We start from the raw sequence: 24483 nt of genomic DNA on the forward strand, positions 1-24483 counted from the left end.
TTGTAGTTTGACAAGATTTTTATCTTTCTCTGCCAAAGAGTGCTCATGCCTCACCAAACTACAAATCTCAGCATTTCATAAAATAGAGCCATGCCAGTTAAAGTGGTGTCAAACGGCAATCATTATGTGGTTTAGATGCATCCTATGACATCATCTAGCTCCTCATACACACACCTTGGATTCACCTTTTCTTCTGAATTCAGCTGCAAACTCCACAGTAGTTGGAGAAGAAACTGATTTTTCCAGCAACAAACATATTGTTACAAATGATATGTCCTAAGTGAGAAACACTCATTGGCCTTTCAAAAGATAGTTCCTGGTGGAAAAGAAAACTCAAGAAATTATTTTAAATAAATTCAGTCAGTTACAATTGTAGACTCTCCTCATGAGTGTCCACTTCTGGAACGACCATGATAAGCACATGCATTTCTGCATTTACACCAACAACACTGGGTCAAAGCGTCCAAGAGTCACATTTGCAGACAGAGAATATATCAATGCCAGGAAAGGGAATGAGGTCTACCCTTTCTATTTCTTTTACTGTAATAAGTAAAACTGGGTCAAGTCACTTTATTTGAGTACAGTAGAGTCTCGCTTATCCAACGTAAACGGGCCAGCAGAACGCTGGATAAGCGAATATGTTGGATAATAAGGAGAGATTAAGAAAAAGCCTATTAAACATCAAATTAGGTTATGATTTTACAAATTAAGCACCAAAACATCATGTTGTACAACAAATTTGACAGAAAATGTAGTTCAATGCGCAGTAATGCTATGTAGTAATTACTGTATTTACAAATTTAGCACCAAAATATCATGATGTATTGAAAACATTGACTACAAAAAATTGTTGGATAATCCAGAACACTGGATAAGCGAGTGTTGGATAAGTGAGACTCTTCTGTAATAAATTACATATTTTACCTGTTTACTCCTAGTTCTGAAATGTTGACCTGTACAGAAAGGCTTCCACAATGCAGTGAAAACCATGTAACTGGGTTTGTGGAAGGCAGATCAGAGAGAGTCCAGCTCAGGATTGGGAAATATATGACCCTCCAGGTGGTGCTGGGCTGCAGCTCCCATAATCCTTTATAACAGAATAGGCTAGATCAGTGATGCTCAACCTGGGGTCTCCAGATGTTTTTGGCCTTCAACTCCCAGAAATCCTAACAGCTGGTAAACTAGTTGGGATTTCTGGAAGTTGTAGGCCAAAAACATCTGGGGATCCAAGGATGAGAACCACTGGGCTAGATAGTGCTGACTGATAAAATTACTTTAGTGCACAATCTGGGAAGTGGCATTTATTGGAAAGATCAGGAAAGAGATAAGCTATGGAGCCTCTTGTTTTGGATACTAGAAATGTGTTGCCAGTCAAAGTAGACAGTTAGGAGCTGGATTGACTCTGTTCTCTCCATACCACCCTGAACATACCTGATCTCATCAGGATTGGGCTTGGTTTTTACTTGAATAGAAAACCACCATGAAATACCACTGTCCCTACATAGAGCTAGGAAATAATTCCGCCTGAAACACTGGAATTTCATTGCCACCAGTCAAAGCTGAGACTACCAATCTAAATGAACTAATGGTCTGACCCAGTGTAAGGGAATTGCCTAAATATACTGAAAGTACTAGATCCCAAATGATCTTGGAAGTTAACCAGGGTCAACTATGGGAGACCACCAAGGAATGCTAAGTGATGTAGACTAGATTTCAGAGGAAGGCAAGACCAAACCACCTTGAGTCTTCCTTGCATGTGAAAACTCCATGAAAGTTATGGGGTTGTTATAAGTAAATAGAAGACTTAAAGGCACACATGATTTGGTGTAAGGCAGTGGTTCTCAACCTGTGGGTCCCCAGGTGTTTTGGTCTACAACTCCCAGAAATCCCAGTCAGTTTACCAGCTGTTAGGATTTCTGGGAGTTGAAGGCCAAAACATCTGGGGACCCAAAGGTTGAGAACCACTGGTATAAGGTAACATGCTATGTTTCATTCCCATGTTGGAAGATACACTCTGAATGGTCTACTCTTTACCAGCAGGGACCAGTGGAAAGGTGGACCCCATTTACGAGACTTTGCGCTATGGGACTTCACTAGCCTACATGAACCGTTCCAGTTTCAGCAGCACCTCGGAGTCTCCCACCAGGAGTCTGGTATGGTCCTCCCTCAAAGGGAAGTTTACATTTGTTAGCTCAGGCCTTGGAGTTGTGGGCATCTGTGTGGGAGTTCCAAAAGAAGATGATGGGAGGAATTAGACTGGAAACTTGTAGCTGGGAAGTTGTGTGCTGGAAAGAGGAGGAATTATATGTGAAATGATTGTAGATGGGATTATGTCATGGGCTGTCCAGATGGAAGCCAGAAAGAAATGAGTAAAGCAATGCAGAGACCTGTTCATATCAAATATATATTTCACAGCAGGAGCTCAAGTCTCTCACCAGGAGCCTGGTATGGTCCTCCCTCAATGGGAAGTTTACATTTTGTTCGCTCAAGCCTTGGAGTTGTGGGCATCTGTGTGGGAGTTTGAGAAGAAGAAGATGTGAGGAATTAGGCTGGAAACTTGTAGCTGGAAAGCTGTGTGCTGGAAAGAGGAGGAAATTATGTGAAATTATTGTAGATGGGATTATGTCATGAGCTGCTCAGATGGAAGCCAGAGAGAAATGAGTAAAGCAATGCAGAGCCCTGTTCATATCAAGCATGTATTTCACAGCAGGAGCTCGAATTCTTTTGCCTGTAGGGAAAACTCCAGCTCTATTTAAACCATGTAATTGAAAGTGTCTGAAACCCAGTAATTAACATGGCAAGGCAGGAGAGGTAGAAGAGAGGGGTGGAATTAACTTCATGTTAATTACTTTGCTCTCCCAGTAATCCACATTTTTGTGAAAAACATGCTATTTCTTTTTTGTTAAAGAAATACCTTTTTTAAATGACCCGCATCCTCATTGGCTGTCTTTGCTGGAGAAATGGGGTGTATGTGTCCCAAATCAAAATCCACCTGTGTTCTATAAGTGTCTTTACGATAATAATAAGAAACTAAAAGCTTCAGGCACAGTGCAAAACATTACAAATCGATACAGCCGGTGTCTGCAGGCTTACGTCCTAATGGTACAATATGAAAGAGAAAGGAGGAGAAAGGAAAACAAGCAAATTTGATACCAGCTCTTGTACAAAACATGTCCTACTCTAAGAACACTTGGTCTCAGTATCAACCAATCTGTTTCCCTCTTAATGTATTGTAAATCAACGTATCTTGGCAGCCCCAGGTTATGGGAAGGTAAGGCTAGATGGGAGGATGAAATGGACCTAAAATATCCCATCTGCTTAACTGTGGGCAAGGATTGCCCTGGGTAAAATCAAGAATCCAGTGTTGCTCCTATGTTGCTGTTGTTGTTAGGCAATCCCTCATTGACTTGAAGGTTGGGTTGCTGAACCTGAAGGTTGCCGGTTCGAATCCAATATAATAATCATAATCATAATAATAATAACTTTATTTTTATACCCTGCCCCATCTCCCTGAAGGGACTCGGGGCGGCTTACATGGGGCCTAGCCCAATAAAACAATCAATATCAGTAACACGACTATAAAACAATTATACCAGTAAAACATCAATAGCAATAAAACAATCGTTAAAATCGGCAAGAAGCATACGAAAAACATACAATATTAAAACAGGAGACTAATTCATAAAATCCAGAACAGAATGTGCCGGTAGAAATGGACAATAAAGTGCAAAATAGCATTGGCAACATCTTGAAATGGGGGCTATTATAAAATGGGCAGATGGATCAGTCCAACATCAAATTAGGAATCCAACTCAGGGAGAGCTTGGATGAGCTCCCTCTATCAGCTCCAGCTCCATGCGGGGACATGAGAAAAGCCTCCCACAAGGATGGTAAAAACATCAAAACATCCTTGCAGACGGCCAATTCTCTCACACCAGAAGCGACTTGCAATTTCTCAAGTCGCTCCTGACATGAAAAAAGCTGTGACTCTTAAATATGCCAGTCAGCTGTATAGCATGAGCAGAGTAGGACCAGTTGCTGGAGGACAACTGTACTCATAGAGCCTGGTCCATTGATATATACTGACTTTCTGATAAATTCTTTTCACTCTTGTATCTTTCTTAGAATGAAAAAGATGAAGAGGGGCCCAAAGATGAAGGGACTGAGGACACGGAAGCTGGTGGCCAAACAACAGAGGAAACCCAAGCTGATAATGGTGCGCACTATCTCCCATTCTTTTAATACTGAAACCAGAGAGGTTGAAATATACCAGAACAATAGCCCATTTCATTGACCTTGTGTGGAAGTTACCCATTCTTTCATTACTGAAACCAAAGAGGTTGAAATATATCAGAACAATAGCCCATCTCATTGACACAGTGTGTAAGATACCCCAGACACAAAGCGAATATACAGATGGTGAAGCAAGACAACTTGTGTTAGCACCATTTCAAATTCTTTGACTCCCGCAAGACCTTTTACCCTCTTTTACCATTGCACGTTTAGTAAAAGAGTGGGAAGCTTCTGTGCCTCTGGGGGTGGTGGGAAGCCTCCTGGGGTGGAAATGAGTTACCCACAAAATGGGAAATATTTGGCTTTGCAGACATTTCACTACATACCCCATTTTCCTTAGCAATCACATCTAATGGTCTGTATGATCATGCATTCTCCACTTCTGCTATAAAAAAAAACTCCCAAGATTTAATGTGGCTGTTGTTGAGAAGTGTTCTGCCTACCTAAAAAGTAGCAGTGCTTGGTCTTATTTTATGTCAAAAATTTGTTTTTGTTGTAACTTGTACATTCTTTACATTTCTGCTTTTTATGTTTGAGAGGCTTGTCACAAGTTTCCTTGCTTATGACCACTCAGAAGAGTATCCAGTTGAATTCAGTTGTACTTCCTCCTAAAGAAGTAATATAGCCTTGTCAGAATCAATTTGTTGGGAAATTTAGCCACTTGTCACATGAAATAGAGAGCCTGTGTGGTGTATTGGTTTTAGTTTTGCACTATGACTTCAGGAGACTAGGATCTAAATCACTGCTTAGCCATGGAAACCCAGTGAGTGTCTTTGGCAAACTGCACTTTCGGAGGAAGGTGACGGCAAACCTCCTCTGAATAAATCTTACCAAGAAAACCCTGTGAATTGGGTCAACCATAAGTATGGGTTGACTTGAAGGCCCATACCAACAGCACAAAAAATAAAATCTAGAGATGAGTATGATCACTTGCCTTTACTGCTGTATTTGGACATTGATCAAAATGTCCGAATAACAGCAGCAACACTAAAATCCTAGATTTTTCAACTGATTTCTATGGGCAGTTCCCACTTTTACCCTGAGAGAGAATGGAGACTGCAGGAGTCAAGCTCTGTAAGTGAGTCTAGACACGGGTCTTTGAGTCTGTTCTTGTTGTGCTTGTTGTATGTCTTCAAGTCATTTCCGATGATAGGGTTGTTGTATGTCTTTCGGGCTGTGTGGCCATGTTCCAGAAGCATTCTCTCCTGACGTTTCGCCCACATCTATGGCAGGCATCCTCAGAGGTTCTGAGGATGCCTGCCATAGATGTGGGCGAAACGTCAGGAGAGAATGCTTCTGGAACATGGCCACACAGCCCGAAAGACATACAACAACCCTGTGATCCCGGCCATGAAAGCCTTCGACAACACATTTCCGATGATAGTGATCCAAACCTGAACTTGACACAAGGTTTCTTTGCAAGATTTGTTCAGAAGAGGTTTGCTATTGCTTTCCTCTGAGTCTTGAGAGTGTGACTTGCCCAAAGTCATTCAGTGGGTTTCATGAGTGGAGCCTTTGGTGGTGCAGTGGGTTAAACCTTTGTGCCAGCGGGACTGCAGACCTGAAGGTTGAGTTGCTGACCTAAAGGTTGCCGGTTCGATTCCAACCCGAGGAGGGTGCGGATGAGCTCCCTTTATCAGCTCCAGCTCCATGCAAGGACATGAAAGAAGCCTCCCACAAGGACGGTGAAAACATCAAAAACATCTGGGCATCCCCTGGGCAACGTCCTTGCACACGGACAATTTTCTCACACCAGAAGCGACTTGCAGTTTCTCAAGTCGCTCCTGACATGAAAAAAGAATGACTAAGTAGGGATTTAAACCTTGGTTCCCAGAGTTGTAGTCCAAAGCTAAAACTGCTACATCATGCTTACTTGGCTATGAGTCTGTACTCAAAACATTTTGCTGCCTGACAGAGAGCAGCAGGTGACATTGCCTGGCCAGTCAAAATCTATAGTACCCAAGGAAGAAAATAAAAATAAAAGGGCTAGAACCACATTTATTTGCAGTATTATCACTCCCATCAACTGGAATTATATTAGTCTGAATCCAGCTCAATAATAAAAATCTCTTCCTTGAGATGGCCTCATCACCCTATTTAATGGTAGGACTGACTCTGTAGGATTCCTCCATCATCTCTGGCAATCCTCAAGGCATGCAAGGCATTCTTTCTGAAAGGAAGTGAAAGGGACACATATAGTATGTACTGCAGCTGCCACATACAATCTCTAAGTTACGGAAATTTAACATATACAATTTGGATGAAGTTACTCTTTAAATATGTCTGTCTGACTTACATACAAATTCAAGTTCAGATCAAAGCCACAGATCCTATCTTGTTCATAACCTGGAAACTGCCTGTATATTGCTCAAATTCTTGAAATGATCCCTTTTTTCTTGTTGTTTCAGTTTTCTCAGGGCCAGCAGAGAGTGAGGGCACCATATCAGAAGAAAAGAGTCCAGAACAACAGGTAAATAACATATACGTTCACACTAAGATGTGGGGTGAGGACAGAGAATCAACAAAGCATTGGTAAAATTGATCAGATAACACAACACAGCAACAAAATTTTCCTGGTGTTTTGGTTTTCAGGCCTGTTCCTGGGGCTATTTGGAGCAATGAATCAGAAAATTACATTGGATAAACCACAACAACTCTAGTGTCTTAGATATGGTTATCATGATATTGTACGGATGAATAGATGAAGATTGATATATAGAATATGTTCTAAATCTCAACAAATATTTTTAGGAATACTGGAGGTCTCTGGAGGGATTTATAAGAGTTGTAGTTCACCTACATCCAGAGTGCATTATGAACCCAAACAATGATGGATTTTGACCAAACTTGGCATGTATACCCAATATGCCCAAATTTGAATACTGGTGGGTTTTGAGGGAAATTGGCCTAGACATTTTGGAGTTGTAGGTACTGAGATTTATAGTTCACCTGTAATCAATGAGTATTCTGAACTCCACCAAAGATGAAATTGGGTCAAACTTGGCACACAGAGCTCCCATGATCAACAAAAATACTGGAGGTCTTTGGGGGAAAATCACCTTGATTTGAGGGAGTTGTAGTTCACCTACATCCAGAAGGCACTGTGAACTCAAACATCGATGGATCTGGACCAAACTTGGCACACATACCTGATATGCTGGGGGAGGGGGGTGTTGGGGCAAACTGACCTTCCTTTCTGGGAGTTGTAGTTCACCCACAACCAGGGAAACTATGACTTCCACTGATGATGGACCTGGACCAAACTTGGCACACAGAACTCCCATGACTAACTCAATCTACTGGAGAGGTTTGAGGAGACTGACTCATAGTGGAAATTGTAGTTTATCCTACAGCCAGAGCACACTGAACCCCACCGATGATGCATCCACAGCAAACTTGGCCAACATAACAAACTTAAAGTCCTAATCGAGTTCCTTGGAGTTAACCTGGCATGATGTCAGTTGTAGTTCACCTACAACCCTATGCATTTTGTACAATTCAAAATTGTCTTTTTCAAATAACTCGGGCAATGCCAGGTACCCAAGCTAGTTTAAAACAAACCCCAGGACTACTAATACAAAATTCTTTTTTAAAAGCTTAAATATACAACTTGAGCCTTTTTCTAAAGGTAGAAAGAGTGGCTATTTGTTCCCAACTCTAAAGGGAGCTGGTTCCAATAGACTTCTGTGTGTTTATTCAGAAAATGTCCCACGTGTGGCTTTGTAACTTGTTTTAATAATTTTGTACACATTTGTATGGGAGCAAGTCCTGTTACTGAGACAGAGTTTTAAACACCAATCAAGCTGTATTTCCTTGCAGATAAGAAGAAGATTAGCAGCCTTATGTTCAAAAATGGCTAAGGCAGGATGGGGATTGTGTAGCTCGCAATCTCTATGGGCTTTGGAAGGGTAAGAAACCCCCCTTTAGTGCCAACAAAAAAAATCTGCAAAAAAATGAGAATCCTATTTCAAGAATCCTCCTCCAAAATGCTGTCCTCTACACTTCCCACACTTTCCCTGTGTCCCAGATTACATTTTTGAACACCAGGAATGATCTTCCAGCCATTTTCAGATACATCAGGGGTACAGGGGTAGTCCCAGAGTAGTAGAAAATGTGGTGGGTATAACCCCTTGTCCTTTGTGGTTGCCCACTCTAGCCTAAAACCTGGACAAAGTCTGTAACACATCACTGTCTTTCTTCTTCCTGCAGTCGGCTCGAGCTTCTGCACGAAAGGAGATCTCACCCATGTACTCATACGTAGCTCTCTACAAGTTTTTGCCTCAGGAGAACAATGATCTACCCCTAAAGTAAGTCTGTCCCTTGCCCTATCTTGCCAGTTTCATTGGTTCAGAGCATGAGATGTCAGCAGATCAGCCCTTACTGATCAGCCTAGACCACATGCTAACTCAATCCAAGCTTTTGCTGACTAGTATTCAGAAAGACTTTAACAAAACACACTTGCTATTTGAGAATAATGGTGAATGCTAATCAAGTTCTGATTGTTCTTGTTAGGATTCCTAAAGTAAGGAAATCATAATATGCATGTTTGTTTGTATGGCATAGTGGTTTACGAACTGAACTAGGAATCCAGGAGTTTGAATCCCTGCTCACTGGTGAAAACCCTGGCAGACCTTGGGCACATCACATTATTTCAGTCTAAAAACAAAAGCAGTGACAAACCTTCTGTTTAAAAAATATTGCCAAGAAAACTTACGTTTGATAGTATATAACAATATTATGTGTGTGTACATATCTAATTTTGCATAAATAAATAAATTGCACTGGTTTGAGAATCACGCAATCCTCTGGTTCAGAGCTTTCCAAACTTTTCATATTAGTGACACACTTTTTGGACATTCCTGATTTTGCAACACAGTAATTCGATTTTACTAGCAAATGAGATATTAAACCAACTCCTTATGAGAAATAAGAACATACATAAATTGTCATAATGAAATGTATCGGGAAACAACATATCTAATGAAAACCTTTCATTTATATTTTTAAAATATTTGATTTGTAAGATAATAACATGCATTTCTCATTACGTTTGTGCAATTTTTTTCATTTCTCACTACATTTACACAACACACGTATACACTGCAGCTGACACGTTAATGTGTTGTAACACGTAGTTTGGAAAACTCTGCTCTAGATGTTTGCTGGACTGCAATTCTTAGCCATTAGTGATGCTATCTGGGGCTAATGGGAGATGCAGTTCAACCATGTCTAGAGTGGTATGTGGTTCCCACTTGTGGTGTATTCAAAGGGCTTTGACTGTTGGGGAAACTTTTCTAGATAAGTATCTAAGACAGTGGTTCTCAACCTGTGGGTCCCCAGATGTTTTAATCTTCAACTCCCAGAAATCCTAACAGCTGGTAAACTGGCTAGGATTTCTGGGAGTTGTAGGCCAAAACACCTGGGAACTCACAGGTTGAGAACCACTGATCTAAGAGGACCGGTAAGAAATAGGTGGGGTGCCTCTTGCTGGTGATTGATCTTTTTGGCATCTAGAAGAACCACACATTTACATATTGGCCCAGTTTGCTTTTATGAGCTTGCTCAGGTTTTTAACTATTTGTGTTATTTTTGATGTGGTTATTTTATTATGTTCTACAGGATCTGTATTTTATTTGGATGTGTTTTATTTACAATGATTGTAACCACCTGGGCTTGGTCCCATGTAAGCCACACTGAGTCTCTTCGGGGAGATGGAGGTGTGGTATAAAAATAAAGTTGTTATTATTAGTAGTATATTAGTAGTAGTAGTAGTAGTAGTAGTATTATATTGTTCCTTTTAATGTCTGGAAATGAATAGGTTTTCTCTCACACTTCAGGCCTGGTGATCGAATCATGCTGGTGGATGACTCCAATGAGGACTGGTGGAAGGTGAGCAGAAAGGGGAATGTTCTGAAATTGCTGCCCAATTTAAATTTTGGGGATCTGATTTGAGATCTTTTCTTTGAAAAGCAATGTATGTGTGTGTGTATATATTAAAAATAAGGGAATAATACCCCTAAGGCACTGGCTTGACTTCATGGCAAGGCATGGAAATTTAAATTTGCATCTTGTACATCCAAAAACACCCTATATTCTATCCATTTTTTCCTATCTAGATCTCCTCAGTCAGATTTGGAAGCATGCATGTCTTGCATTATAGACTCTGCCTTGTTCATTCCTGTACAACACCATCCTCCAGTGGGCTGTTCTCCACATGTGTTAGATTTATTTATTTACTTATTTCCAACATTTGTATCCCGCCCTTCTCACCCGAAGGGACTCAGGGCGGCTTACAACAATGGCAACAATTTGATGCCCACAGAAAAACAATATCAAACAATACATAAAATCCATTAAAACTATTAAATACAATATAAAATTACAATATATAAATTTAAAACATTTGATCAGATCCGTTCGTCCAGAAAACCTCGTGCTGTATCCATAGGTCCATCCCTGTCGTCTTTATCATTTATTCCTTGAAAGCCTGGGCACATAGCCATGTTTTTAGGGCTCTTCTTAAGCCCAAGGGGGTTGGGACATCTCTTATCATCCTATCCAGCAAGAAGGAGCCTTCACCATATGTGGAGAGCACCAGATTTGGGAAGGTTTTGGTGCCCTCCGAAAATAACAACTTTCTTAGCTACATAACAGAGTCTGGGAAACATCCTTTGTGGAATACACCTCCTAGACTTCCTAAACTACATGGCCACTGGACTATTGGATGTGGGATTTTAGGAGATGAAGTCTAAAAGATACCATGTCCAAGTTTTCATACCCATTTTCTGGCCCATCCTTATGCATTGCTTTCTCTCTTGCATTCACATATTATCTCTTATGCACACACATGTTTCCACATCAATGCACAGACACACACACATTTTATAATCCTTGAGGGAAAAGAGTTTGGTCTCGGAGGCAGCCAAAGACACATCTGGTACCTTGTCCCGGTTACCATAGCAACATGACAGGTTGCAAGAACATCCTTCACACTTTCAGAGCTTTCTGGCTGGCCAGAGAAATCTGTGAAGAGTCTGAGGACAAGACCTTGCGATGTGTTGCCCTCTCTATCTTCTCCTGTCCTTTCCATCTTAACAGCTTCTGCTGCAAATGCTCAAACACTCTCCAGCAAGCTCTTGGTAGTCTCTAATTTTAACCACTTCCCGACCCTGTTCCTGATCTTGGGGGCTAAATGGTGTTGGAAAGGCGAGCATTACTGCAATCGTGACACCAAGACCTTTTCCACCTCCAAACTTGTTTGGGGTGTCAGAAGTCATCCCCAAGATGTTCAGATGATGATGTGTCTCTTAGCCTATGGTGGAAAAGGTCTTTCTTTCACCCCTGTCCATGCTTATGAAAGGAGGCCAACTTTAGTGGTTTTCAGATCAATTGTAACACCATGCTTTTGCTTTAACTGCAACAGCTTCATTTTGTGAAATCCTTCTGAGTTTTTCAGTGAGCCTCTAGAGCTTTTGGGCTGGGAATTCAAAATCCTTTATGAAACTACAAATCCTAGAATTCAACAGTTAAAATTAAATCATAACACTATAATACATTGTGTACAAAGATCCCAGTATAAATGTGTATGTATGTGCCTTCAGCTTCCTGTTGTCCCCATGAATTTCATCAGGTCTTCTTAGGCAAGGAATAGTCATAGGCGGTTTTGCTACTTCCTTCCTCTGGACTATAGCCTATAGCACTTGGTAGTCATTGGTAGTTTTCAATCCAAGGCTGTCCCTGCTTAGCTTTCAAAATCAAGCAAGATTTGGTGCCTTTAGGGCAAAGCTTTCAAAAGCTTTCCAAAGTATGTGTCATAACATTTTAGTGTGTCAGCTACAGTGCAAACATAATGAGACACCTCTGAGTCTATGTGAAATAAGCAATAAATCATATATTTTAAAGTATTTCAAAGTTTTGATTTGTTTTGCAAAGGGAGATGTTCACATAGCTTTCTCTGTCAGAAATTAATATTTGAGTCTAAAGGGTCTGAAAAGAAGCACCAAAACAAGAAACTCATATAATCCAGTCCCATAGGATTACCACACTGCCCAAGAGACCATTTGTCATGTTGCCATTTCTGTTATCTCTGGCCCCATAAAAACTTCAATATATCTTGCACTAGAGATTTTTTAAAAATCTCTTGCTTCTTAATACCTATATACTCAAGTATAAGCCAACCCAAATATAAGCTGAGACAACTAATTTTACCACAAAAACTGGGAAAACTTATTGACTCAAGTATACGATGAGGGTGGGAAATGCAGCACCTACTAGTAAATTTCAAAAATAAAAATAGATACCAATAAAATTACATTAATTGAGGCATCAGTAGGTTAAATGTTTTTTTTAATATTTACATAAAACTGTCATGTAAGATAACAATAAGACTTTAATAAGATAAGACTTTCTAACTCTGATTACCTATCTGTACTCAAATATAAGCCAACCTTCACATAAGCATAAGCCAAAGGGGGTCTTTTTCAGCCCTAAAAAGGGCTGAAAAACTTGGCTTATACTCAAATATACACGGTACATTTTCTTCACATTATTTACTCTTATTTCAGTTAGGTGCAGATATTCATAGGTTTACACTTATTTTCATTTGGTGCAATTACATCTGGGACATTTTGTATCCAGCATTCCTAGTTGTTATTCATTTCTTTTGTTATCTTAATCTATTACATATCCTTTATCTTATTAACATTTACTACTACATTTTAAGGTAAACAATAATAAAAATAGAGAAAAATAAAACTCCTGTGTTATCCCCTCATCACCCAACTCCCTGCCCACATCTTTCATTATTGTTATCTTTAGCCATGTACACAGTTCTCTTAATTTCTTTATAATATTTGCATTGGTTTTATCCATTTTTGCTCATTCTATATATGTTGTCCATTTGTTTTTTAATTTCCTCTATTTTATTCTCTTGTGTATCCTCCTTCATTACACTTGTCCTAATTTGAAATTGTACTTGTTCATATATGTAATTGTTCCAGTTCTCCAACGTCCACTTTTTTCATCTTTCCATCTCTGTGCAATTACTGCTTGTCCAGCTCGAATCATAGTTTTAAACAGTTCTTGTTCCTTTCCATTCATTCTCTTGTTTCCTAATATTCCCATTAGTATCATTTCTAAATTTACTTGTATAGGTATTTTAAATATTCTTTCCATCTTGCTCTAGAGCAGTGGTTCCCAACCTGTGGTCCCCAAGAACTAAAATATGGTCTGCGGCCTCACTGTTACTACATCATTGCAACCAGAGTGGCTGGTCCCATGAAACCCTCTTATAGTGCTGAGGCAATGGGGATGTCTGGAGGGGAGAGACTGACTAACCATGAAAGGCTCGACAACAAGCCTCCTGACTGCTGCTTCCCCTCCTCCTCCCTCCCCCTGAGCAGAGCTGTTCCATGTGGCACCTGGAAGCGGGGACACCTTGGTGTCTTCATTTTTAGGCCTGTTCCTGGGATTATTTGGGGTGCTGATTCAGAAAATTGCATTGGATAGACCACATCAGATCTAGGTTATTAAATATGTTTTTCTGTGGGCGAGCATATGGCAACTACCGGATGGCATATGTTCTGTATCAGAAACTAGAGCTGATGCGATCTATCCAAGGCAATTTTCTGAATCGGCACTCCAACTAACAAAACCAAATCTAAAGTTGACCAAAAACTGATTAGTAACTCTTTTGGTACTAATGTTGGATAGTGGTCCCTGGTCAAAGTGGTCCCTGATCAAAATAGTCTCTGGTCAAAAAAAAAAAGGTTGGCAACCACTGCTCTAAAGAAATAACCTTGTGAGGTTCAAAACCTCTGTTTCATTGAGCACCTGTTCCAAGCAATCCGGGAGATTTGCCTCTAGTCTTTTTAATGATGTAAAATGAGATGTAACGTCTGCAGTCTTACAAGGTTTATAAATTTAAATATTTATTTATAAAGACATTTGCATACAGCCTGTGAGCGCCTCCTCCAGAAGTGCCCTCAAGGTGGTTTATAACAGTAACACAAAATCCCTATACAAGAAAGAAAGAAAGCAAAACGAGACTGTCAAAACAAACAAAATGAAAGACAGTACAATTAAAAGACAACTAAAACCCACTGCAAACCTGGCAAAATAAATATTGTTTTCACTGCCCGCATTAAAACAAAACACCACCAGAAAGTATTAAGTATGTTGAGCATTACAATTATTGAACGCAGTGGTGACTCCGTTGCAAAACCTGACACACAGTTAATGCTGTTATAGATTGGGTTAGATTCTCTGCATAATTTCTATTTAGAAAGGCAAAGTTTACCTTGAAGAGAGAAAGAGAACAACAAATTTGAGAATAAAATATGTGTATATTCAAATATGTGTTAGTTTTCATGCTGGTGGATACCTACATCAACCTTTATTATCTCAACACAGAATTTACCCATCTACTTTTTATGTGATTAGCATAAAGTTGGCTAAGGCTTTTAAACAGACAATTGTAAAAACTGACTACTTTTTAATATTTTTGTCAGTTTTGGACGCTTGTTGAATTATGGTTCCAGTTGCTGTTTTTGAATTATTTTATATTTGCTTCATGTGTAAACAGTAAAACGGCACATGAGTATTTCAAACAAAGTTCACATTTTTCATTTTCTGTTTTAGGGAAAATTGGGTGACCGCATAGGCTTCTTCCCAGCCAATTTTGTGCAACGGGTTCGTCCAGGTGAAACAGTCTGGACGTGCAACCGAACTTTCTATGGCAATAAGGAGCAGGGACAACTGAGCCTTAAGGAAAACCAGGTAAGGGCAAACACTCAGCAACTGGGGCAAGCAATCTGTGACCCCAAAGCACGGGTTATGTGATTCCCCTGACATTATTTGACTGCACCTCCCAGCATTCAGTGGCATTGCCTGTGCATGCTAGAGTTGCAGTCCAACAACATCTGAAGGACCATATGGTTCCTAACCCTTCTGAAGTCTTCCACCAAAGCCCCCTGCAAACACACAGTATTTTAGACTGGCCCTTTGAGATTTTGACTAAAGTCTGGGGAAAGATGGAATTCTTTTTGCCTGAGGTCTTAACAAAGCCTCGCAGAAACCACATGGATTGCCTCTTACTGTATGTATTAGTTGCTTTTCTATCTCACCCTTGAAGATGCTCAAAGCAAACATTGTCTTCCCGTTTAGGATAGGTTGAGAGTGACTTGCCCAAGGACACCTTGCAACTTTCATAGCTCTACCTTCTACATCTCACAGGGTCTCCCAAAGGGTGATAATGGAATAACACTGTTATTCCGTTAGAACAAAGGATGGGAATTCTGAAGCTTGCCAAACATTATTAGACTCTTAACTCCCAGAAGTCCCAGACAAGACAGTCAATGGTGAGGGAAGCTGCAAACAGCAGTCTCTTGACATATCTCCCTTTCACACACACACACACACACACACACACACACACACACACACTCATCAGAGCTTTTTCACTGAAACGGTATGCACATAGGGTGCAATTATATGTATTGGTACTTTGTGGCATGTCAAGAATATTCACCTTAGCATCTCGTTGTAACAATAGAACGGAGGTAATTATGTGCCAGCATGGTGTAATTTAATTACACTGGCCAAAACACATTTTGGTCCCTCAAATGTGAGACCTTTGTCTGGATATATTTGACCTGCTGATTTCAGAAATGACACCAGTTTTCCCCTATGGGCTCTAGTTTTTGAGATACAGAACATATGTCATTTACCACTCTTAACTCGCACTTTAAAAAATCAGGACATTTTAATGTAGTGTTTAAACTAATACCTTTTAAGCACAAAGGAAACGTATTAAACATTAAAAGGAAAGTGAACTACATGAAAATCTACTTATTGCATACCAAAAACACAGATACAAACTTTTGAATCATTCAACACACGAGAAGCTGCTTTTGGAAAACTCCCAAGAGTGGGATCTGCCAGGACAATTGCGCATACAATTCCAATAATAGTTTGACGTCATGTGTACATCCCATCTTGTTTTGACATCCCGATTCCACAGAAGAGATCTTTTAAAGAGCTGATTAAAAAATTATAAATTTGACCATATTTAAGAAACTAAAGTTGATTTGGTCTACCCAATGCAATTTTTTGAATTGGCTCCCCAAATAACCCAAAGAACAGGTAAAAAACCAGAACACTTAGAATTTTTTTTAAAAAATTTTTTATTGCGATCAGACTAGGACTCTGGAAAATAGCATTTGATTTACCACTCTCTCATGAAGTAACTATGGGCAATTCAGAAACTCTTAGCCTCAGAATATCTTATCTTAGGGTTGCCATAAATTGGAAACTACTTGAAGGCACACAACAGCAACAACAACAACAATAATGTGCAGGTGTGGTCATGTATTACACTCCCAACAATAATAGACATCATCTGTTATTATCACTATAATGCTTGAGTCTAACACTCCTGTGTATTGCAAATTCTCTCCCTTCTGAAACTAACAAAGACCTGCTAATGATCTCAGAGTCCCTTGATCTGTCTGTCTGATACTTCAGCATCTAATCCCAATGGGCCCCCGCAGACAGATTCATTTTAATGCATCTTAATATGTTACTGGCAGACAAAACTAAGCTGTGACATGAAGGATGGGGGCGGATAGTTACAAACACATAACAAAGGAAGTGAGGTCCAGAACATTGCGATGAAGAGATGAGGAGGGGCACAAAGAAGGAATAAAACTGGGGTGAAAAGCCCCCAAAGCACTCCCACTAGGCAGAATGAGACAGCCACCTCAGGCAGCTCACATAAATAGACAAGCAATTATTAGTTATTTCCTTTGTTACTGCTTTGTTTTTATACTGCTTGAAAGAGTAATTGTACCACTGAATACCAAATTCAGGATCATCTAGGTAGGCCATAGTATTTCCAATTTCTATTTGTGGACATTGAAAAAGGTTGATGGGACCACACTTCATTTGTAATATAGAGTTAGAACAGAGTTCTACAGATAACATGGATTTCCAAAAGTGGGTCAGCAAGTAAATGAAATCTAAACTTTCCCACCGCAAGCAAAAAGGACTACAGCTGTAGGAAAAGAGAAAGACAATAGGTGTCTACATGGAATTTTCTTGGCAAGATTTGTTAAGAGGCAGTTTGCCCTTGACTTTCTCTGAGGCTTAGAGAGTGCAATTTGCCTAAGGGTCTTTTCACACAGCGATAGCCTAGAATATCAAGGCAGATAATCCACAATATTTGCTTTGAATTGGATTATCTGAGTCCACACTGCCATATAATTCAGTTCAATGTGAATTTTATACAGCTATGTGGAAGGGGCCTAAGATCACCCATTAGGTATCCATGGCTGAGCAGAGATTCAAACTCTGGTCTCTTGAGTCCTGGTTTAACACTCTAACTACTATACCACAACATTACAAGTGGATTTTTTTTTTGTGTCAGGAGTGACTTGAGAAACTGCAAGTCACTTCTGGTGTGAGAGAATTGGTCGTCTGCTAGAACGTTGCCAAGGGACGTCCAGATGTTTTGATATTTTACCAATCTTGTGGGATGCTTCTCTCATGTCCCCGGATTGGGAGCTGGAGCTGACAGAGGGACCTCATCCTCTCTCTCCCCAGATTGGATTCAAACCAGCAATCTTTAGGTCAGCAACCCAACCTGCAAGTCATCAGTCCTGCCGGCACAAGGGTTTAACCCACTGCACCACTAGGGGTTCCTATAGTGGATAAACTCAATAAAAAGGAAAGCATAGCTTTGGCAAGATATCAGCAGCACTGTTTGTAATAGGATCTTTTGGAGGTCTTATTCTTAAGGTCTCCATAAGCTGAAGCCAACTTGATAGCACATAATGATAGAGGAGGGTTGGAGAAGCATGTGTAGGTTTTGCTAGTTAGGTGCTGAAATGATCTATTACACCTGATAAGCAATCGACTTTGACTTGGGCAGGTGGTTGGGATACCATTTCCTCCACCATTTTATGCAGCAAAATATCTAGCTGGATGTTTTCTGTGGACCCAAACATTTTGCTAGTGCAGACTCTGGAAGATGAACCATCGCCCCCTCTGAATGTGTTTTTTTATGTGTGTCTATATGCACCCTTTGGTTTTTGACAATTGTAATATGTAATATTTAGAAATTTAAACTAGCTGACAGAAAATTCTCAAAATTTGTAACTTGACAGCCCTGATGTTCATGGATTAGTAAACCCTCAGGGCAGTCTGGCAATCCCTCTGCTCTCTCTTCCCACCCACTCTGTTGCTCTTTTATCAAAACTCTGGCATCCGAGTATCATTTTTCTGTTTGTCTCTGGATTCCTCTTGACAACATTTTCCTTTCTTTGTCCCCCCAGATCTGTGTTGGTGTGGGGAAGACCAAGGAGAATGAGGGTTACATCAAGGTGACAAGTGGGAAAAAACGGGGACTTGTGCCTGCAGATGCCCTAACAGAAATTTGAGACATAACAAGAGCGCAAAGCAAGATGGAAAAGTTTAAAAGTAATGTCCACAGGCAAAGACAGCTCTGCCTGAGTCCAGTCCAGCCCATCCCATCCCTGTGCACTTGGCTAATCACTCTTTTATGGAATCTTCTGGGTGGATTGAGGATGGCTTTGTTTTGGAGGACAGAAGAAGGTTAAAGGGGTCGGCTTGAGGTCCACTTACGGTGTGGCCTTCCTGCTTCTGTCTAGCTGGGGCTGGAAATTTGTCTCCAGTCTGATGTTTCCGTTGGTTTGTTGGTTTCCTATTCAGCCCTCTGCCATTTTTTCAGAGGGTGCCACTGACATCTCTGTGGCATAGGGTGTATAGGAGATTTCCACTGCTGTGGTTCACCCCCTTTTTTTTCTTTGTCTTTGGGCTCCACTTCCATGGCAACAAATGTTGGTTGTTGTCAACCAGCCTTTACCCTACAGGGCTCTTTATATCTTCGCATAATGCTTCTTCCCCAACCAACCCGTAGTGATAATTCTGTGTCGCATGCGTATGACATGTGGACATACAAAGGCCTTGTCTGGCCAAGGAAGCCACATGAGTGTGTTGTGTCCGTCTGTCCATGTATGTGTGTATATGTGTGTTTGGATGTTGCTCAGGGTTGGTACAGCTCCCTTTTGGAAAGTAAAAATAAGCAGGACAATTCTATGTGGCCTCATTGGTCACGGAGCAAGACGTCTCACTACCAAGATGTCTCACTACAGAGCCTGTTAGACATTTTATTCTAGGGAGGCCAACTGCTTTTGCATTTCATTATTTCCCCTTGTCCTTGATATGAAATGTTGCCTTCGTTTTTGGCTCCCTGGGCATTTCTTTGATCTCCATTTGCCCCTTGAGCCCACGGCAGCTCCCTCATCACATGGCTGGCAACAGTGCAGACCATTTCTCAGGGACCTTCCTCAGCCAGATGGATTTTGGCAACGAAGCTGAGAATTTGACTGTATTGCTCACAGGAGAGGTTGAGAGACCCTGATCGTCCTGTCTTTCCTCACTTTGCCAGCATGCTTCCAGCTATTTGTCATCTATAGATGTACTTTTGTAATGTAAAAACAAACAAACAATATTTCATTCCATCCCATCTATCAGAAGATTGCACAGATATCTGAGCATTATCAGCACGACTAAGATGGTATTTTTCGTCTTTGGATTGGATGGTCAAGCAGGAGACATGTTTGCCGAATCCCATGGCATGGGAACACAGCAGCCCTGATGGATCAGAGAAACAGCCATTCCAGCCCAGTCTTCTGTTCCAGACGTCTCTGGGAAATCCTTCAACTGGTAGCACCCAACCATTTTATATACTGTCCAGCCCATAGAAAAAGCACTTGCATGTGTAAAGGTATCATGCATGAAATGGATTCAGTGTGTCTACTGGGTCACTCACATGTAGAACACTAGTAATCAGTGGCCTAAATCCTCTAAAGGTAGCAGATTTTCTTTGATCTTGGAAACTAAGCAGGGTCAGTCCTAGATAGACCAATGATTACTAGGTGCTGTAGACTATATTTCAGAGGAAGGAAATGTCAAAACACTTCTGAGTATTCCTTGCCTAAGAAACCTGAAGCTACTATAAGTCGACAGGCAGCCTGAAAGCGCACACACGCGCACACACACATATATATACTCACACACAATCAATGGCAGAAGCCAGTGATTACTTATGTGTATGATCTAGTGTACATGCTAAGTGGAGTCAGACCGGAAGGTATGCATGAAACATTAACCTAAGTAAGCACCTTACCTATGACCCACATAATGTAAAGATCAAGCCTGAAAGCACATTTTCTTCATTTTTACAAAATGGCCTGAGCTTTATAGTAGCTTAGCAATAATTTATTGGTTTGTTTTGGGGTTTTTTTTTTTTGGTTTTTTGGTTTTTGTTTTGTTTTGTTTTTTGCTTCTGGCAACCAAAGTACAGATCAAAAATCCTCTTCCCTGTATTTCATCCATCAAACAACTCCAACAGGAGCTAAAAGGACATTATAGGTTCTGAAGCTCTGGAGCATAATTCATCAGTGTGTTTTTCAAAAAAGGATTTTAACACTTGTGCCAGCTTTTCTTCCATTACAAAATCATTCTAAATGGCAAAGCAGGAAAGGTTCAAATATATTTTTATGTGGTCCATGTTGGAATGTTGCCCTTAGGATTTCCAGAGCACATTGGGAACACAAATCATTTTAAAATGGCTATATTTTTATTTGCAAAAGCAAATTAAAGGCATGTAAGATGCCAAATACCACTTGCTAAATCTGTAGCAAAGGTGTATGAGCTTTAGTCTCCCGCAGCTAAGAGTGGCTGGTAGATTGAATGAGCAACATTTAAAAAACAATTTTTACCTCTTTATTGGTCGTTGTAGCATTATTACCTACTTCTAGCTACTTCCTTGAGCAGAATTCCAAAGTTTGGCCTTTTTTCTGATTTGGACATCAGCTCCCAGAATCCCCAGATGCCTGAAAGAACAATATTTTCTCTAACACATACACAAAATCATTGCCATCTTCTGCTCAAGAAGACTTTCACGCTTATGTCCCAAGCCATCTGCACTGCTGACTCTTCTCTTTCATTAAGGAAAAAGGCATCGCTGAACATCCATCATTTATCTGCAAATTGTTCCATAGTGCTAGGTTTGCAGAGGGAACGTTTTTATCCATACGTTCCTTTAAATGTGTTGTACAATGCACATTGCATTCTTCAAGGAACAACGCAAGTGGTTAATTTCTTCTGTTTTGCTCATTCATCTTTCTAGCTGGCTTTTTACAACACAAAGTGATGACTTGCAAGTGTGAATGGGCCACTAGAGATTTAACTTCACAGTTGAAACTTTTGTATCATTTCGGATGCAGTGCTTTTCAACTGAGTTAATTGACACTTTCAGGCAGCAGTAATCAAGTGTAATGAAACCAAATGATGTATATGCATTTCTAAATTAGCCCCTAGCTGAATAGATTGTTTTTGTTCAGTATGCTGTGATTGCTTAAAGAGATTTTTTAAAAACCAAAACAGAATATAGGGGAAGAACTTCGAATGCCCATGTCACTCAGTGTTATCTGTCAAGGCAGGAAAAGACACAGTAAAACTTGACAGTCAACTCAACCACCCTTGAGGAAACCTGATGTAACATTGTGGTGCATAGATTCTCTTATTAAAGTGATTTCTTAAATCCCTGGGCCAGAATTTTTTTGGTAGTACTAACTGGAGTAACCCCATTGCATCCAACAGTGATGTGAATCCCATTGAGTCCATGGGTTCACTGTAATATGGACTAACAATAGGATCTAGATCTGAACATCAAAATGTTGCACCAGTATTATTTTTTAAAGAAAAAAATGATCCGTATGGTAATGCATTAGTCCAAATCTCAAAAGTATGTTTTTTCCATGAGGGTACTCTTTTTTTTTTCTTTCTTTTCTTTCTTTTTTTGGCTCAGTGAAGATACTACTTTATGACCCATCAAGGCCTGGTCCATGAGTAGCTTGCCACCACTCATAACTTAAAAGAGGATAACTAAATTAGTAACATTCTGTTTAATTCAACTGTATCACCCATTTTCGAGATAAAATCAAATAATGCTTGAACAGGCTAAAAGTTCAGAAAGCTTGTTTGTGATATGGTGGGGGTTTTATGTTGCTTTGATTTACAAATATTACTTTGAATCCTATTGGTTTGTCCCAACTAGAGTAGAACTATTGGATCAGTTTGAATGGTGAATCAACACATAGGTAAGTCCAATTGATTGACTGGGTCTGTTTTAGTGAAGAGTCATATAGGATCTAAGTCAAGCATGGGCAAACTTCTGGACTTCAGATCTCAACTTCAACAGCCGGTAGGCTGTTAGGAATTATGGGAGTTGAAGTCTAAAACAACTGGAGGGCTGAAGTTTGCCCACGCCTGATCTAAGTCATGGCAAAATATCCTGACGGTACCAAAGCCTGGCTGATCTTACCATGGAGTAGCATGCATTGTTCTCCTGCCATTATCAAAAGGATAGCTTCTCCTTTTTTAAGGTATAGCTTTGGGATTGTCTTAACACTACCTTGACACACAATAGTCCCTGGGAATTTCGATTTGACCTTGGTGAGCACATAAGTTCTGAGGATGTATTGTATACACCACAGTGTTAATCAGGGCTTCTGAGAGGATATATTAGTTGCTTCTAGGTGGCAGTGTCAAGATTCTTCATTAGCTTTCTAATGCCAAAACATTTTACACTTCTAACCCTATGAAGGATACATTGAGACTAGACATCAACAGATGTCAAAGCCCTGCTTGTGTAGAAGATGTATGGGATAACACAAAGTTTTTCACTTCTTCCTTGTACGTACACAGTCAACTATTGGTCCAATTAAAGTGGGTTTATTTTGGGCTTTCTTCTTTCCCCTAGTGTGCTAAATTGATTCTTCTATTAGCTTCTAAGCCGCCTTTAATGGGTTTTCTATTCCTCTGCAAATGATTTTTTTTTCCAGAGTGCATTAGGACTAACTAGAATATAGTACACTGAATGTGTTTATATTGTGTACTGTCTGAAAAGCAGATCATTATTTTTCTGTAAAACAAAACAAAACCCAAGCTCACTTTGTAAGAGAAGACCTGGGTGGAGGGTTCTCAATAAGCAAGAAAAGGGAGGAAGAGGACAAAGAAGCAAATGCTGAGAAAACGCCAATAAGATGTTGGTGTGGTGGTCTGTATAAATGTGATCATCCTTTTGAACCATCACTAGAAAGAAAATCCAAAGGGTGTGGATGAAAGAGAAGTATATTGTGAGGGAAGGATTGTTTCCCCTTTGACAAAAATATTCCTCCTGTCTTATCAATCTGGATTTCTATTCTTTTAGATTAAAACAAAAGGTACCTCCGGGGTCTCGTGAGCAATTTTGTCTTTCTGATTTGAGTTCATCTGAAGGTATATAGAAAAGGTTTTATTCCAGAAATTATCCTAAAACTTCTTCAGAAGAAAAGTAGTTAAAATCAACTTGCAAGGATTTTACAAAACGATTTCTCCAAGAAGTAACATACCAGATTTGGAGACACCTATGTAAAATTTTGGCAAATATAATATAAATATTCCTTGGTCAAAGCATTTTGGGTTAATTTCTGATATAAAACTTCCTTTTGTATACATTCTGAGACTCAGTCTCTCCTTCACGCCAGGTTTTCTTAGTCGTTTTCAGCCTTTTTTGCTTCTGTTTTATGCAATATAGTCCACAGTGACTTGATGTTTACACTGAAAGAAACCCATTGTCCCACTGCCCTCTTTGGGCATATGAAGGGGGATGTTGATCACAATTACACACAGACAGAGAAATAATCTGGTTGCACAGTAGACCTCACACAGTTTATTCCCCACTGGGAATCCCATTCACTGAAGCAATAATGTCCGGATTTTTGCCGGCTGCACTGTAGAGAGATAGCTTTGTTAAAATGGCACCTTGTCTATGTTAAGGAATGCATGATGTTGCTGTTGTATGGATTTTGATGGCCAAAGAAACTAGTTGGAAACAAATGTCTTGATTAAACATTATTACAACACACCAAATATCTTGTGGTTGCCTGTTTCTTCTTCTCACTGGTTGTAATTTCTTCTCGGTTGCCTTTTAGAGGATAAATATAGGTTCGAAGCAGAACTCATTTATCTCAGAGTCTCATCCTTGGAGGTCGGCACCTTTGCTCAGGCCGCTCTTATCAAATCATTTTCTGTGTCTGAAGTTAACACTTCACCCTTCAGCTA

At 40.0% G+C, this 24483-nt stretch overlaps 1 protein-coding gene across 2 annotated transcripts in view; it reads left to right on the plus strand.

Moving 5' to 3' along the window:
- Positions 1-24291, plus strand: part of stac2 (SH3 and cysteine rich domain 2) — a 68096-nt gene extending 43805 nt beyond the window's left edge. The window contains exons 5-11 of one of the 2 annotated variants that reach the window (XM_008113323.3): positions 2041-2153; positions 4126-4216; positions 6702-6763; positions 8503-8600; positions 10131-10182; positions 14932-15069; positions 18624-24291. In XM_008113323.3, coding sequence (XP_008111530.1) covers positions 2041-2153; positions 4126-4216; positions 6702-6763; positions 8503-8600; positions 10131-10182; positions 14932-15069; positions 18624-18728 — 659 coding nt within the window. In that variant the 3' untranslated portion in view covers positions 18729-24291. Of the gene's footprint in view, positions 1-2037; positions 2154-4125; positions 4217-6701; positions 6764-8502; positions 8601-10130; positions 10183-14931; positions 15070-18623 lie in introns of both variants that reach the window. The other variant, XM_008113322.3, reaches the window with a different exon arrangement.
- Positions 24292-24483: the final 192 nt, after the last annotated feature.

The sequence above is a fragment of the Anolis carolinensis genome, chromosome 6 (genome assembly GCF_035594765.1).
Source record: "Anolis carolinensis isolate JA03-04 chromosome 6, rAnoCar3.1.pri, whole genome shotgun sequence".
Lineage (NCBI taxonomy): Eukaryota > Metazoa > Chordata > Lepidosauria > Squamata > Dactyloidae > Anolis > Anolis carolinensis.